This window comes from Phragmites australis, chromosome 15, assembly GCF_958298935.1.
Source record: "Phragmites australis chromosome 15, lpPhrAust1.1, whole genome shotgun sequence".
NCBI classification, from domain to species: domain Eukaryota; kingdom Viridiplantae; phylum Streptophyta; class Magnoliopsida; order Poales; family Poaceae; genus Phragmites; species Phragmites australis.
Genome location: NC_084935.1, coordinates 9,177,995 through 9,193,416, shown reverse-complemented (window position 1 = coordinate 9,193,416; position 15,422 = coordinate 9,177,995). Strand labels below are relative to the sequence as shown.

The window sequence follows — 15,422 nt, the reverse complement described above, 5'->3', positions numbered from 1 at the left end:
ATATTTAAAGAGATGCTACCTAAAAGACTAATAATCATCCTCTTTTTCTGATGTGCAACCACCTAATTCTCTTTTCTAATAAACTAGCATAGCAGAATCCGTCCAATAGCCTAGATACTACAATATTTCTAACTACTGGTAGTATAATCTCATCATCTTATACTAAGAAAATAAGAGATGAATTCGAAAATTGAGTTGTCCGGCCAACAAATAAATTGTATGAAAGTTCTTAGAACTTAGGTGAGACGAATCTACAATTTTAGAGTTTTTTTAGTGGAAATAGATTTCATTAGTTCCCGTCTCAGTTAAATCGCTGGCCTCCCCACCGATTAAATACGAAACAATAATATGGTGAGTGGTGACAAAGTTCTCTGCTTGAAAAAGATGCTCCACGTGTATTCGGTTCACCTCTCCCCGGGGCCCCAGTCCCCACCATCCTCTACACGCTCTCCACCGAAACACGCTTCCAAACCAAGGCGACCCATCTGGAGATCCATCCGGACTCGAGTTGATTTCTTCCCTCGTAGGTAAAGATGCCCTGGCTTGCTTGCTTGCACGGGTATTTTGATTTGTTCTGCGGAATCTTTCTCTTCGCTGTGCCGCCTCGAATCCGAACGATTCTTTCTGGGATGGACACTCACTCCGACCCGTCGACCTTCTCGCAGATTAGTTTGCAGCGTCGCGCAGTAGATTTGTTTTCCAAAAAAAATCGGGGATTCAACTGAATCTCCGTGCACGAATGTCAAGTACGCCCCGGAATAGATATGATCTATGTATCTGGGATTGCAAGTAGATTGTATGTTCTTGGTCAGTTAATCTCTTACGGCTTCCTGCGGTGACACTATTTGTGAGTAGACGTGATTACGATCATGATACGCAGCTCTAAATTGGTAAAGCTTCACTGCTGTTATTTTAGTCACAAATGATAATCCATTTATTGGGCCTGGAAATTTTGTACGAAAATCACAGCTAGTTCTAGTTATCTGGTGCATGTTTCCAAATAAATCCTTTGGAGCTTAGTGGATGGGCATATAAATTTCCTTGGCTTCAGTAGTGGTATTGAATTATTGATGATATAGTGGAAAATGTAAGTGAGCTGCAATAGTACAACTGTATGATAACCCTTGCTTTGGAATATTTTTTCCTTTGAAATGTGTATGTGCATCTGAAATTTTGGACAGGCTCTAAATCTGGAAATTTCAGGATGTTATAATGCTCAGATTTATGTTATGTGCCATCAGCAATTCCTTCAACCCCTTTAGCACCACTTGGTACATACGGCACATATTGAAAAAGTCTTATGCCATGTTGCTTTGTCAATTGTACATCATTGCAATGGGATGGATTTGTGAACAATAAAGTAAATCTTACCGCTGTCCTGCATTTCGATATTCCAGGTTCTGCCTAGCGTCGAGTTTGACTAAAAATTTACTAATGTGTTACTTGGTCTGTGTTCTAAACAATCAAGTTCATTAGGATCAATTGATTTTGAGATCTCCAATTAATCTGCTCTTTCTGAATTTAACTTTGCAAAAATTGTATAACCATGTTTTTTTAACCAACCTGTGATTTTGTGCTGATGCTAATGTGTGATTATGGAGGTCTCTGTGCAGGAATGGAGAAGTATCACAGCAACACTCAATTTGCATCCTTCAGTGATGCTCCGTTTGCTCTTCGTGGTAAAAACACCTGCATTGATTCGTTATATGTTCTTTGTCCTTGTGGCGTAATTTTAGAGATACCAGTCACTTGTACCACAGATCCACATACAGGTGATAGTGGTGGAAAACTGGCATGTTTCCAAGTATATTATGTCGTGTAGGATGTGTACTAATATGGTGCTGGAAATGATATTAGAGTGTTAGTCAGCCTGCTAGATAGGAATTTAATTTAGCTGTGACCAGTACATCACCATATATGTTCCAGACTTGCAGTACGTCACAGCTGAAGCAAAGTCAATGATGGCAATGTATCGCTGGTCACTTTATACCATTATATTTGGTAGATAAAAGCTTCCTTGGTTAGTCATAAATTTTTGGGGACCTGGGGGCAATAACTCATGCATGCCTCATGGCTTTGACCATTTTCAGTTGTATCTCCTTTTTATTCGAATATATGTGCATAATTTGATGTACATCTTCATGGAGAAACATCCATCAACTTAGTGCATATCTGATTCTCAGATGAAATGCAGTTAAATCTCCCCCTGAATTTGTTGGTCCTTCTCTGTATGAGTTTACAGTTCATTACACACACTTAACCATTCTAAGATTGTAACCTTCATCTTTTCAGGTGCTCTGGGTAGCTCAAACTCTAATCTTAAGCAAGTTAAGGGTTACACATCCTCTCCCCTAGGTGCTATGCGGCCAAAGATGTCTCCATCCGGAAGCCGACCCCTACACACAAGTTGTCCCCTGTCAGCTCCTGTTGCAAATCGCCCATTGTCGCCCCATCTTCCCTTGAAGAAGCCTCAGCTAAGCGCTACGTTCTCAATCTCGCATCGTATATTTGGTGTTGCATTGGGAGCTGCCATCATATCCATTCCTCTTGCAACCAAGTTTAGCCTCATGTTTGGAGTTTGAGAGTGACAGCTTGCCTTGATGAGAAACTGTATTTCTTTCAGTGAATGTTTCATTGCCTGGGTTTATTTTGCAATGGTACTGGTGGCACAGTTGGAATAACCACTTTGTCATGTCTGCTTGCTTTTTTTGTAATAACGAAAACCATGCACTGAATAGTGTAAAAAGATCTCACTTTTGAGTACATTTGGTTACAAGTTCTGCAAATTAGATCGTGATCTCATTGGCTTAAGTGATTATCTTGCTCATCTGCAAATTAGATTTTGTCTACTGAAAAACGAGATCTATGTAAAGCTCAGTCTAGTTATGCATGTCATGCCATTACTTCTATTGACAAAAGAGGTCTATGATATTCAATTAATCTTTTTGTTTTCTTTTTCTGCCGCTTCCTTTTTCCGTAGTTCTCTCTCAGAAATTCAGGATCCAACTTCTCCTGATGATAACGCCATGCGCGCATTTTATGGACGCACTGCCACTGACCAATTAACACGGTGTGACAATATCCTAAGTTTCTCTACATAAACGACTCCGTTTGATCACAAATCTAGAAATTCATGTCAGGTTCGTGCAGGCTGCAGGTAGTTTAGACGCCTGTTATTGTGATGCTTCAATCTAATTGTCGCAAACCTCGTGATTCCGTAGTAAATGTGAAAAATCACAAGAACACAACTTAGGCTACAGAAATGTAGAACAGATACAAGAAATACATGTCTAAAATATTCAGAAGATTGCAGCAACGCAAATTGTGTAAACAGCTTGCATCTGAAACGTACCACAACGCAATGTTTAGTAGCAGTATATTTAAGCAAGCACCAGATAACTTGTACAACTGGGAAGCAGACCCATAAGAAGGAAACGAGAGTCCAATCGTATTACAAGAGGGATCCTCACCTATAAAAAAATAAGGATGTTCAAAGCAGTTACTGAATACAGATTATGGCAATGTGCTGTAGCCGGATAGCGTTTTTCTTCACACTCTGTAGCTTCAGCTTCTAAAAGGCTCTTCCTTGTTTGCTCAAAACCCTATTGTTTGTCTTCCTCCAAAGGCTTCAGGTTGAAGTACCATCGCATCTCCTCCAAAGGCTTTGAAAATTGCAACATATAAAGGAACAGTTGGAAAAAAAAAAGAGATAAAGTTCATACTGACCTCAAGTGCTGCACAAATCGAGGAAGATGCCGAAAGGAAATGCAGTATCGTGATATAAATGTCGATACTTGTGGAACAGATGAACTGCGAGCAGTAGCCAGAGAATGCAAGGTTATAGCCATCACACTGTTTTCTTTCATGGAAGAGAAGCTGGTGCAACTCACTGAGAATGAGATGTGGACTGCACCTGTCATAACTCTTGTCATTTGAAGAATCCACTGCATCAGGTATAAAGAGTCTGTAAGATCTCTCCATTCACACGGATATAAGGAACATAAGCAATGTTTGGCCAGTCCTTTCCCTTGAGCTCAAGCAACTTCTCTTCCTTTTTCTTCAGCCACTCCTCTTTCTTCAGTTGCTCATCCGCCTCGTCCATGCTGGCTAACGCGTCGTACAGCTTCCGTTTCATCCATCTATCCACTTTCCTCTCATCCGTCAGACACATATCATCTGCTGCACCCAGCAGAGGCCCCAGCAGCCACGCATTTTCCGCACATTTGAGCAGCTCTGCTATGCTTGGGTAATCCTCTTTTCTCTTCTCCCTCAGCGGCTCATCTTCATCCTTTCCCTTCCCCCGCCACTCACTTTCTCCACTCTGCTGCAGCCACTTATCTTCCTGACCCTGAAGCGACTCTTCTTCTGCACTCTTCAGCAACTCTTCTGTATGATATATTTATTTACACGCTTCAAATATATAGATAGCATCAATGTCTCACTAGCAGGATTGGCCAGAATTATGCGAACTTGTAATGGTCTGCATCATGAGATAACATGCATGTACAACTGCAAAGGCAGTCCCAGAAGACGGGGCATTCATTACATTGCATAATCCGCTTCACACACCCGGCCAGCTCACGTTTTTGTTCGGCTAGTTCTGGCTTAAGCCTTGCACGTTGCTCTCCTGTCTCCTCGGTCCTTGTCACCGGAAAGTATGCTGTTGTTTCTCCATGTCCACAGGATCCAGCATATATATAAGCATCATGTATGTCTGACCAAGAAAACAACTACTCCAGTTACATTTTTTTTTTCTACAACACGCAGAAGAGCTACGTCTCATTATATTAAGAAAGAAAAATATCCGATTAAAGAACCGTACCAACGGCCGGGTTAGTATGCAGGTACATACGCGTCACAAACATATCTAGCGACACCGACAAACACTCACGCTAACAACGTCCCCTAGCAACTAGCCTCCTCAAAGATATCACTCAACAAGGACACCAAATCCGGTTGAAAGCCATCGAAGACACAACGGTTGCGGTGCTTCCAAATGTACTAGGCCACCAGGATAACAAAAGAGTTGAATCCCTTTCGAGCTCCATTGGGAACTCCGGGTTGCGCTTTCCGCCACCATTCCTGGAAGGTAGCCTCATGACCGTCCGGTGCCAGAACCTGCAGGCCAACACGTTGTAGTACCTTGAACTAGATCTCTCTGGCGAACACACAGACTGCAAGCAGGTGTTGAACCGTTTCATCCGCCTGGTCACAAAGAGGACAACAAGAGGGATGCTGAAGTCCACGATGTGCAAGACAGTCTGCCGTCCAGCATCTGTTGAGCGTGGCCAGCCAGATAAAGAATTTGGCTCACGCCGGTGCCCGGGTCTTCCAGATTCGTCTGTGCGGCTCGAAGGCAACGGCACCCATAAAGAAGCGGTGATAAGCTGAGCGGGTGGAGAAAGTACCAGAGGTCTGCCCCCAGTTACATTACTCATTACTCTGAATTCTGAAGCCGCTGCATCGGTTCAGTTACCACGACTCCGCACAATGCCCTGGACACGGCGGCGATGTTCTCCATTGGTTCCTCGGCTAGCTGTCTTCTGGCAGAAAGAAGAGAAGCCCTGCATGGTACGGCCATCAGCAGCAAGAGGTTGTGAGATGCAGGCTCTCTTCTCCGGCCTTCAAGAACGCGAGATACGTACTGGAGAGTGGAGATCAGGATATGGGTTAGAAGATACCTGGAACATTTCCCTGACGTATTCCAAATGCTTCACAGAAACCAACGCTTACATGTTATATACATGCGATGCACACCTAGCAGTCCGGTGAGGAGACTGAGCCAAACTGCCGGCTACGGTGTTGTCTGAAGCCCACTGCACCAGATCATACTTCAGACCGTGCATGGCGCTTCACAATGGTCATGCAGCTGCGTCGCAGTAAGGATGTGCCGAGTTGGTTCCACGGCTGCACGGTGGACACAGGATGTGTCATTGTACAGCTTCCTAAAAGTTGTCACTTCTTGAAAGAAACAAAATAAACCTGCAAGTCGTAAGGGGTTCCTTAGCCACTTGCGTAAGTCAGTCGAAGATTAGGTAAAAGGAAAGAAAGGAAAATATACTTCATTTTGTTTCCATGTTACCATATACTGATCTACACTAGCGCCCAATCTATCCGTGAGACCAAGGACCTACTATCTTTTATTATTTCTGAATAATATGAGTGCTGACTGGAACAACTGAAACCTCCTGAAATAAATAAGATTGTTATGTATCAGTCCCCTCTCATCAATCAGCATTTCAGCACAAACGATTCAAAATCTAAATAACCAAGCCTATAGGTCCACATATTATGGCACCTTATTTTTGTTTAGATAATATCTAAGTCACAGCCATAAAATGTTCCGAACACACCTTTGCTAAAATTATAGACGCGTGGATGCCTTCTTCAAACTGTACTATCTTTACTAGCCTATATTTAAATGGACGTTGTTCGTGTGAATTAGACGTAAGAAAGATGTCAAGTTAGGAAAATGTAAAAGGCACTGTACCACAGAATTCAAGAGAGACCATAATAAACTTATCATTTGCACCCAATAACCCTCAAGAAAATGCGTGCAATATAATCTGTGAAGTAATAATTGTATGTCATCATCAGCGCCTTACAAATTTGAATTCCAAACTCGGTTGATACATTTCTTTGGGGACCTTTTCCGTATTTATTCGGTGTTCACGTCACAAGAATAATACAGCAGTTTAGCGCGAAATGCATAGTTTGCACTAGGATATGCCTGAGAATAGGAATGCAAACAGCAACAGAAATTCAACCAATAAAGCGGATAAGAGGGCAATAGTAACATAGTTCTGAATTTCACCTTTTACACAGATTTCGTGAAGCTGCAGCTTCAGAGATAAAGGTTCTGTATGATATCTCCATTCACGCGGATATTAGGAATGTGAGCAATCTTTGGCCAGTCTTCTCCCGTGGTCTTGATCCACACATCTTCTTTATTTTCCAGCTCCTCTTCACTATTCTTCAGCCAGTCCTCTTCTTCATTCTTCAACCACTCTCCCTTATTCTTCAGCTGTTCTGCGTCACACTGCACCCACTCTTCCTCATTTTCCAGCCAACCTTGCCAGAACTTATTTCTTGTCTTCTGTCGATACTCATTTATTGTCTCTTTCTGCCATTCCCCTATCTTCTTCTTAACCCATGTCTCCCCAAGCTCCTTCTGGCATGACGCCTCTAGTATTGTCATGTGGGGCCTCCAGTACCAACGTCGGCCGCGCGTCCAGGAGCAGAAATCGCCGGCACCGAGTGGCTAGGCGTGGATTTAGGCATGCAGGCATGCAGATCGACATGCAAAGATTGCTAGAATAAAGGAGTTTGTTTCCATTTGTTAGCAGGCCACGGGCCTATATAATGCATGTAATCGGCACTCTTTGGAGGCAAGAATGACCAACCCTAATCCTCTCTCTTCTTCCTAATCTCACCTTCCGTCATCATTGGGCAGCCGGGCAACAACCCCGACGCCATTACCCGTCAAGGCTACGAGCTCCGTAGCCGAGGACCCGCTGTCTTGGGCATCGACGTCCTTGACAACCTGGTATCACGATCCAAGCCTTCCTCACCCAGCCGACCACCATCGCCACCACCGCCGTTCCGCCCTTCCTCTGCGCCACCCACCCCACGCCGCACATCCGCCATGAGCGATCCCAACGCCCTCCAAACCACCTTGAACGCCCTGGCCGCCTCCCTCAAGTCGCTGCAAGCTTCGGTGGAAGCCAACTCGCTGGCGATCCAGCGCCTGCACGACACGCGACAGCCGCCACCCTCGTCGTCCTCCGGCGACAAATCCGCCTCAGGCGAACACCATCAAGATAGGCCTCCACGATTCCAGAAATTGGACTTCCCCAAGTACGACGGCACGTCGGACCCTCTCATCTTCATCAACCGGTGTGAATCTTACTTCCGCCAGCAACGTATCATTCCAGAGGAGCAAGTCTGGATGGCGTCCTACAACATGGACGACGCCGCCCAACTCTGGTTCATGCAAATTCAGCAGGAAGAAGGCACTCCCTCGTGGCGCCGCTTCACCGAGCTCCTGAACCTCCGCTTTGGGCCGCCGCTGCGCTCCAACCCCTTGGGCGAGTTGATGGCATGCAAGCGCACGGGCTCCGTCATCGACTACCAAGGTCGGTTCGAAGCTCTCCTGCCTCGCGCGGGCTACCTCACCGAGGACCAGAAGGTGCAGATCTTCACCGCTGGGTTGCTGCCGCCCCTTAGCCTCGACGTCGAGCTCCACAACCCTCAGTCCCTCGCCGTCGCCATGAGCCTGGCCCGCAAGTTGGAGCTCTGCGATCAGTGTGCCGCGGCGGCCGCGCCACCACCACGCCCAGGGCGTGATCACCAGAGGGGCATCCTACCGGCGCCACCGCCCCGTCTGGCGCTCCCAGCGCCCAACACGGCGCCCGCGCCAGCGCCACAGCCGGTCACCATCGAGGGCCGCCAGGTCAAGCGCCTGTCGCAGGCAGAGATGGAGGAGCGCCGCCGCCTAGGCCTCTGCTTCAACTGCAACGAGAAGTTTGGGCGAGGCCACAACCGCGTCTGCCAACGCATCTTCCTCCTCGACTTGGCGGCGGCCGAGGACGACACCGACTCTGAGACAAACGAGGCCACTCCAGCGGAGCCCCAGATCTCACTCCACGCCATCGCTGGCGTGCGCACCAGTGAGACCATGCAGATGCATCTCACGATGGGCGGCACCTCCCTCCTCGCCCTGATCGACTCCGGCTCGACGCATAACTTCATCGCCGAGGAGGCGACCGCCCGCGCCACGCTCCCGACCCTCACCCAGGGCCAACTGCGGGTCACAGTGGCAAATGGCGAGCGCGTCCAGTGCCCCGGCGTGTTCCGCAACGCGCCGTTCTCCATCAATGCGGAGGAGTTCACCGCGGATTTCTACGCCCTGCCGTTGGCTGGGTACGACGTCGTCCTGGGGACCCAGTGGCTGGCAACGCTGGGCCCGATTCTGTGGGATTTCGGCGCCCTCACCATGTCCTTCTGGTGTGGCGGCCGTCGGATACGCTGGTGCGGCACGGCGGCTCCCACAGGCTCTGCGATCCAGGCCTGCATCGGCGCCGATCTCCTCACCACCATCCTCGAGGAGTTTGCCCCTGTCTTCGCCGAGCCCTCCGGCATGCCTCCGGCACGCACGCGCGACCACTGCATCAACCTTCTGCCGGGATCCGCCCCGGTGGCTGTCCGGCCGTACCGCTACCCCGCCGCGCACAAGGATGAATTGGAGCGCCAATGCGCCGCGATGATGACCCAGGGCATCATTCGCCGCAGTTCCTCGGCGTTCTCGTCGCCGGTCCTCTTGGTCCGGAAGGCCGATGGCTCCTGGAGATTCTGCGTGGACTATCGTGCCCTGAACGCCATCACGATCAAGGATGCGTTTCCGATTCCGGTGGTCGACGAACTACTGGACGAGCTCCGCCACGCCCGCTTCTTCTCCAAGCTCGACCTGCGCTCCGGTTACCACCAGGTTCGGATGCGCGCCGACGACGTCGCCAAGACCGCCTTCCGCACCCACGACGGCCTCTACGAATTCCTCGTCATGCCGTTCGGCCTCTGCAACGCGCCGGCGACGTTCCAGGCGCTCATGCACGACGTCCTGCGACCTTTCCTCCGCCGCTTCGTCCTCGTCTTCTTCGACGACATCCTCATCTACAGCGAGTCATGGGCCGATCATCTTCGCCACGTGCGCGCCGTCCTCAGCACGCTCCAGCAACATCAGCTCTTTGTCAAGCGATCCAAGTGCGCGTTCGGGGTCGAATCGATCTCCTACCTCGGCCACATCATCTCCGCTGCGGGTGTCACCATGGATCCCGCCAAGGTCCAAGCAGTGGCCGACTGGCCGCAGCCTCGCTCGGCGCGGGCGGTTTCGGGGCTTCCTCGGGCTGGCGGGGTACTACCGCAAGTTTGTCAGGGAATTCGGCACGATCGCCGCCCCCCTGACAGCCCTCCTCCGCAAAGAAGGGTTCTCCTGGACGCCGGAAGCTACTGCGGCTTTCGCCGCCCTCAAAACAGCCGTGACGACGGCGCCTGTTCTCGCCCTGCCCGACTTCAACCGCGCCTTCGTCGTCGAGTGCGACGCGTCCAGTTACGGGTTCGGCGCAGTGCTCCTCCAGGACCAGCACCCGCTGGCGTTCTTCAGCAGGCCGACCGCACCACGCCATGCGTCCTTGGCGGCGTACGAACGTGAACTCATCGGCCTCGTCCTCGCCATCCGCCACTGGAGGCCATACTTGTGGGGACGCCGTTTCGTGGTAAGGACTGACCATTTCAGTCTCAAGTTCCTCTTGGATCAGCGCTTGGCCACCATTCCACAGCACCACTGGGTGGGCAAGCTCCTCGGCTTCGACTTCTCCGTCGAGTACAAGGCGGGGAACACGAACACAGTCGCGGACGCCCTTTCTCGCCGCGACACGGAGGAGGCCGTGGCCCTGGCTATCTCGGGCCCCCGCTTCGACTACATCGACCGCCTCCGCCAAGCTACGTCCACCGATCCGGCTCTGGTGGCGCTCAGGGACGAGCTGACGGCGGGTACACGCGCGTCTCCCTGGTCGCTCCTCGACGGCCTCGTTGCATTCAAAGGCCGCCTCTACATCCCGCCGGCATCGCCACTGCTCCACGAGGTGCTCACCGCCGTCCACGACGACGGACACGAGGGTGTTCAGCGCACGCTCCATCGCCTCCGACGGGACTTCCACTCGCCCAACCTTCGCAAGACAGTGCAAGATCACATTCGCGCCTGCGCCACCTGCCAGCGGTACAAGTCCGAGCACCTGCACCCCGCTGGTCTCCTTCTACCGCTGCCCGTCCCGACGGCGGTCTGGACTGATATCGGCCTCGACTTCATCGAGGCGCTCCCGCGCGTGGGCGGCAAGTCTGTCATCCTAACGGTGGTGGACCGCTTCAGCAAGTACTGCCACTTCATCCCCCTCGCGCACCCGTACACGGCGGAGTCGGTGGCCCGGGCATTCTTCGCAGAGATTGTACGCCTCCATGGAATCCCGCAGTCTATGGTCTCCGACCGAGATCCCATCTTCACGTCGGCATTCTGGCGCGAACTCATGCGGCTCACGGGCACCAAGCTCCACATGACGTCGGCATTCCACCCGCAATCAGACGGACAGACAGAGGCCGCGAACAAGATCATCGTCATGTACCTCCGCTGCCTCACCGGTGATCGTCCTTGGCAATGGGTACGTTGGCTCCCATGGGCCGAGTTCATCTACAACACGGCGTTCCAGACAGCGCTCAAGGACACGCCCTTCAAGATCGTCTACGGCCGTGACCCGCCCACGATCCGCTCCTACGAGCCAGGCGACACCAGGGTTGCAGCCGTGGCCAAGTCCATGGCGGAACGTGACGAGCTGCTCGCCGACGTCCGCTACCGGCTTCAGCAGGCTCAGGCGGTGTACAAGGCCTACTACGACAAGCACCACAGGGAGGTCCACTACGCCGTCGGCGATTGGGTCTGGCTCCGCCTCCGTCAGCGTGCCGCAGCGTCCCTCCAAGTTCCGACAACGGGCAAACTTAAACCCCGCTTCTACGGGCCGTACCGCGTCGCCGCCGTCATCAACGACGTCGCCTACCGCCTGGAGCTGCCGGATCGCGCCCGCCTTCACGACGTCTTCCACGTCGGCCTCCTGAAGAAGTTCGTCGGCACGCCCCCGACGTCGCCACCGGCCCTACCGCCGATCCACCACGGAGCGGCGGCCCCGGAGCCCGACCGCGTCACGCGCGCTCGCCTTGCCCGTGGCGTTCGCCAGCTGCTCGTTCACTGGAAGGGCGAACCCGCTTCATCAGCATCGTGGGAAGACCTCGACGGCTTCGTCGCCCGCTACCCCACGTTCCCGCTCGAGGACGAGCTGATCGTCGAGGGGGGGAGAGATGTCATGTGGGGCCTCCAGTACCAACGTCGGCCGCGCGTCCAGGAGCAGAAATCGCCGGCACCGAGTGGCTAGGCGTGGATTTAGGCATGCAGGCATGCAGATCGACATGCAAAGATTGCTAGAATAAAGGAGTTTGTTTCCATTTGTTAGCAGGCCACGGGCCTATATAATGCATGTAATCGGCACTCTTTGGAGGCAAGAATGACCAACCCTAATCCTCTCTCTTCTTCCTAATCTCACCTTCCGTCATCATTGGGCAGCCGGGCAACAACCCCGACGCCATTACCCGTCAAGGCTACGAGCTCCGTAGCCGAGGACCCGCTGTCTTGGGCATCGACGTCCTTGACAAGTATAGATGAGCAACCCAGTATCTGTACCTCCTTTAGGTCAGCCGGTAGACCTTACGACGGAAGTGAGTGGATTTGAGAACATGACTGCAGACTCAACTTCTTCAAGGATGACATAGTGGCCAAGTTCGATGGGAGCTTCCTTAGTTGGTAGCAACAAGAAAACTCTAGCTCTTGTAGGGACTTAATTTGCTCAAGCCACTGTTCTTGAAGAACATATATTTTGTGAGTCTTGTAAAGACAGAGACTTCGAAGTCCTGAAAGCTTGCAAAGGATATTATCAAGAATTAAAGACTGGGATAGGTCATCCATTATTCCATTGTGAGCTCAGTGAGAGACTGCATAACATAAGCACACTCTTCTTTACACGTTAACACTCTACTAATTCTTGTGGTCCCAGGAAGTCTCCTTTTTCTGCCCGACTCTTTAGGTAATCCAGCTGCAGGAGAACCAGGAAGGTGGATCTCTCTCCCTGTTCAGTCCACCTCTTTGATTAACTGGAGAATGGTGTTTTTGAGAACAAGTGTTTGCTCTTCTCCAAACCTTAACGCCCAACCAGAGAGCAGGCGGCTGATCTCTTCCTCTGGGGATGGCGTGATTATGTGGCAACTGGAAATATGTAGATTTTTCAGGTTGTTGAGACAAAGTATTCCACCTTCAAAGCAGAGCTCCTTACATTTTGATAGGTGCAAATACTCAAGTGATACCAAGAGTTGACATGGAAGGATTAACTTTTGTGAGGAGCCATTTACCTTTAAATGGGTGAGACAAGTTAGTCTATGCAAATAACCTGACACTGTGCCAGAATATGAACCACAATCCGAAAGTGAAAGTTCTTTGATAGCTACGCCCAAGGCCATAAAAGGTAGTTCTTTCAAGTTGTAGCATATCTTAATCTGTAGCTTTTGCAGGTTTGGACAGAAATTTCTGCTCCCTGCATCTGCCCAATTTTCCCATTTCCCCATGGATTCAAAACTCAGCTCCTCCAAAAAATTTGGAAGACCACATTTGAGGTCCCATAGACATCAGAACTGACATCTTTTATGGAAGGCAACTCATATAAATTCAGTTTCCTGAGATGCTCAAGCTGTCCAATAGGTGGAAGTACCAGCAGTTGTCCCACCCAGCCTGGAAAAGCAAACCCTGGGTACCCAAAAATGTTCAGCTTTTGCAGATTCCTATGTGGAGACAAACACTCTAGTATCTCCATTGCTAGATGAGGTGTAAGGCCCTCTCCAACAGGATCTGCAAATTTGAGGATTCCAATGCTTCAATACTTTGCGGGGGTACTGTAGCACTAGAAATTTGTCTCCAACAGAGCCTGTATTCAGTGATACAGTACTGCTACAGTGTTAGAGATAAAGGATGCTGTAATAGTGATAGAGGATGCTGTAATAGTATTTTGAGGATAAAAATTTGAAGTAGCTGTTGGAGATAGTCTAACTGTCTCTGATGGATTTGCAAGTAATCCTGATATACCAAATTGACTCAAGTCGTTTCCGTATTGGTTATATTTACCTCTTGAAGACTGTTTCCTGTCCCATTTTAAATCTAAACAAGTAACAAACTCTTTTTGGAACAAATTAGCTTGAGTTGCCTCTGCTTGATTAGACACCCTCTGAAGATATGGCATACAAAGCAGGCCTTGAATGTACCTCATGTTCCTTAACTCAGTAATTCTGTGACCATCCTCTGCTTTAACATGGAATTCGTGCAAGTCTTGAAGCTTTGTTAGCTCTCCAATGCCATGAATTAGAGCGATTGTATCTGCATCTCCATGGACGTGCCGTAGGCTAACTAATGAGTTCATGCTTCTTGGTTTCTGAAAAATAGTTTTAAGGTTAGAATAAATGTTTTTTTGGAAAATAGTTTAGAAAATATATATTAATTCTGATAATGTTTAAAAATATATTCTTTGATAAAATAAATGCTTTTAATTTGTTTTGATGCATAGAAAAATTAGTTTTATTTCAAAAAAATGCAAATAAATTACATACAATTATTTTAATCAGTTTTATGCTATAAAATAATTCTACAAAATTTTAAATAAATGTTTTAGGCCTTTTAAAAATTAGGTTTAATTTCAGAAAAATAGTTTTTGTTGTTTTTAGTCGCTTAGAAATTTGTTTAGCCGTAGTTTTCCCATCGTTGCTCCGATTTGGGTGGTTCTTGCGCCTAAATCTTCCTAAAATCGTGCTCTAGTTTGTTCTAGTGTTTGTTTTATATGTTTGTTTTGTTTAGTGTTTGTTCTTAGTGGTGCTTGTTTGCTCGCTTGTAGAGTAGTTTGTCTCGGAGGCGTTCGAGAACATCCAGGATCAAGACTTCGGGGATTTCAAGCAACTCAATGGAGAAGGTAAGTGTCCTTGAACATTTTACGTCTATTTTTATAAATTTTTGTTTTACAAATTGCATGCTCGTCAAACATGATATCTCATTATTAGGGTTTACTAGTTTTCCATAACCTTCCTTGTAGCTGTAGTCTGGTTGTCATGTTCTGAGTAGAAAATGCTTAGTTATGTTTACTCATGGGTAGCATAGGAAAAATATGTTTTGGTTAATAATGATGAACTTTGATAAAAGTGTTTTGACTTGGAAAGTAGGGTCTGGGCAAGTTGGCATATTGGTTGGCCTGTGGATATGTTCTAGGCAGAATTGCTAGCTTTCGGATAATTGGTTATTACCCTGTTGTTGGGTTGATGACGGTCTTGTCGCGACCATATTAAGGATCGGTTCGTGAAGCGACCACCCATGAAAATAGTACAATCACAAGCCTAGTATAGGATGGGCCGAGCCGAGTAATTCGCTATCCTCTCAGTATGGTGAAGAACATTTGGTGGTACGGGAATGGAAGGGTGTACTTCCTGGAACCGTAAGGGGCAAAAGAGGGCTTCTGGGATGGAGGGTGTACTCCACTTATGTACGGCAGTGAAACCTCAACGGGTCGACACGTGCTGAGAGAGGTGTTGGAAAGGCTTTGCAGTGGAATCCGGACCGCACACTTTGGAAGTGTGTAAGTGTTTGATCAACACGGGCAAGAAGGAGGACACGTCTTGTGGATAAAGTGTACGATATTTACAGAGTGAAAACTGATATATCAGCCGTGCTCATGGTCATGAGCGGCATGGACTCCTTATATGATTAGTCGGGTGGTTCAAGGTTGGTTTTGGATTGG

At 48.9% G+C, this 15,422-nt stretch overlaps 1 protein-coding gene, 1 long non-coding RNA gene and 1 pseudogene across 2 annotated transcripts; 1 reads left to right on the top strand and 2 right to left on the bottom strand.

The window, feature by feature from the left end:
• Positions 1-378: 378 nt before the first annotated feature.
• On the top strand, positions 379-2,763 carry LOC133893459 (succinate dehydrogenase subunit 3-1, mitochondrial-like). Its single transcript, XM_062334484.1, has 3 exons — positions 379-527; positions 1,614-1,679; positions 2,293-2,763. Exons 2-3 carry the CDS (start codon positions 1,616-1,618, stop codon positions 2,580-2,582), a joined length of 354 nt encoding a protein of 117 aa, XP_062190468.1. The 5' UTR covers positions 379-527; positions 1,614-1,615; the 3' UTR covers positions 2,583-2,763.
• A 1,932-nt stretch (positions 2,764-4,695) lies between these two features.
• On the bottom strand, positions 4,696-7,186 carry LOC133893615 (uncharacterized). Its single transcript, XR_009904538.1, has 3 exons — positions 6,815-7,186; positions 5,682-5,982; positions 4,696-5,564 (listed from the first exon to the last, which is right to left on the bottom strand). It is a non-coding gene; the product is annotated as an uncharacterized LOC133893615 (long non-coding RNA).
• Positions 7,187-12,561: 5,375 nt separating this feature from the next.
• LOC133892110 (putative disease resistance protein RGA4) lies at positions 12,562-14,032 on the bottom strand (annotated as a pseudogene).
• Between the last annotated feature and the right edge of the window lie 1,390 nt (positions 14,033-15,422).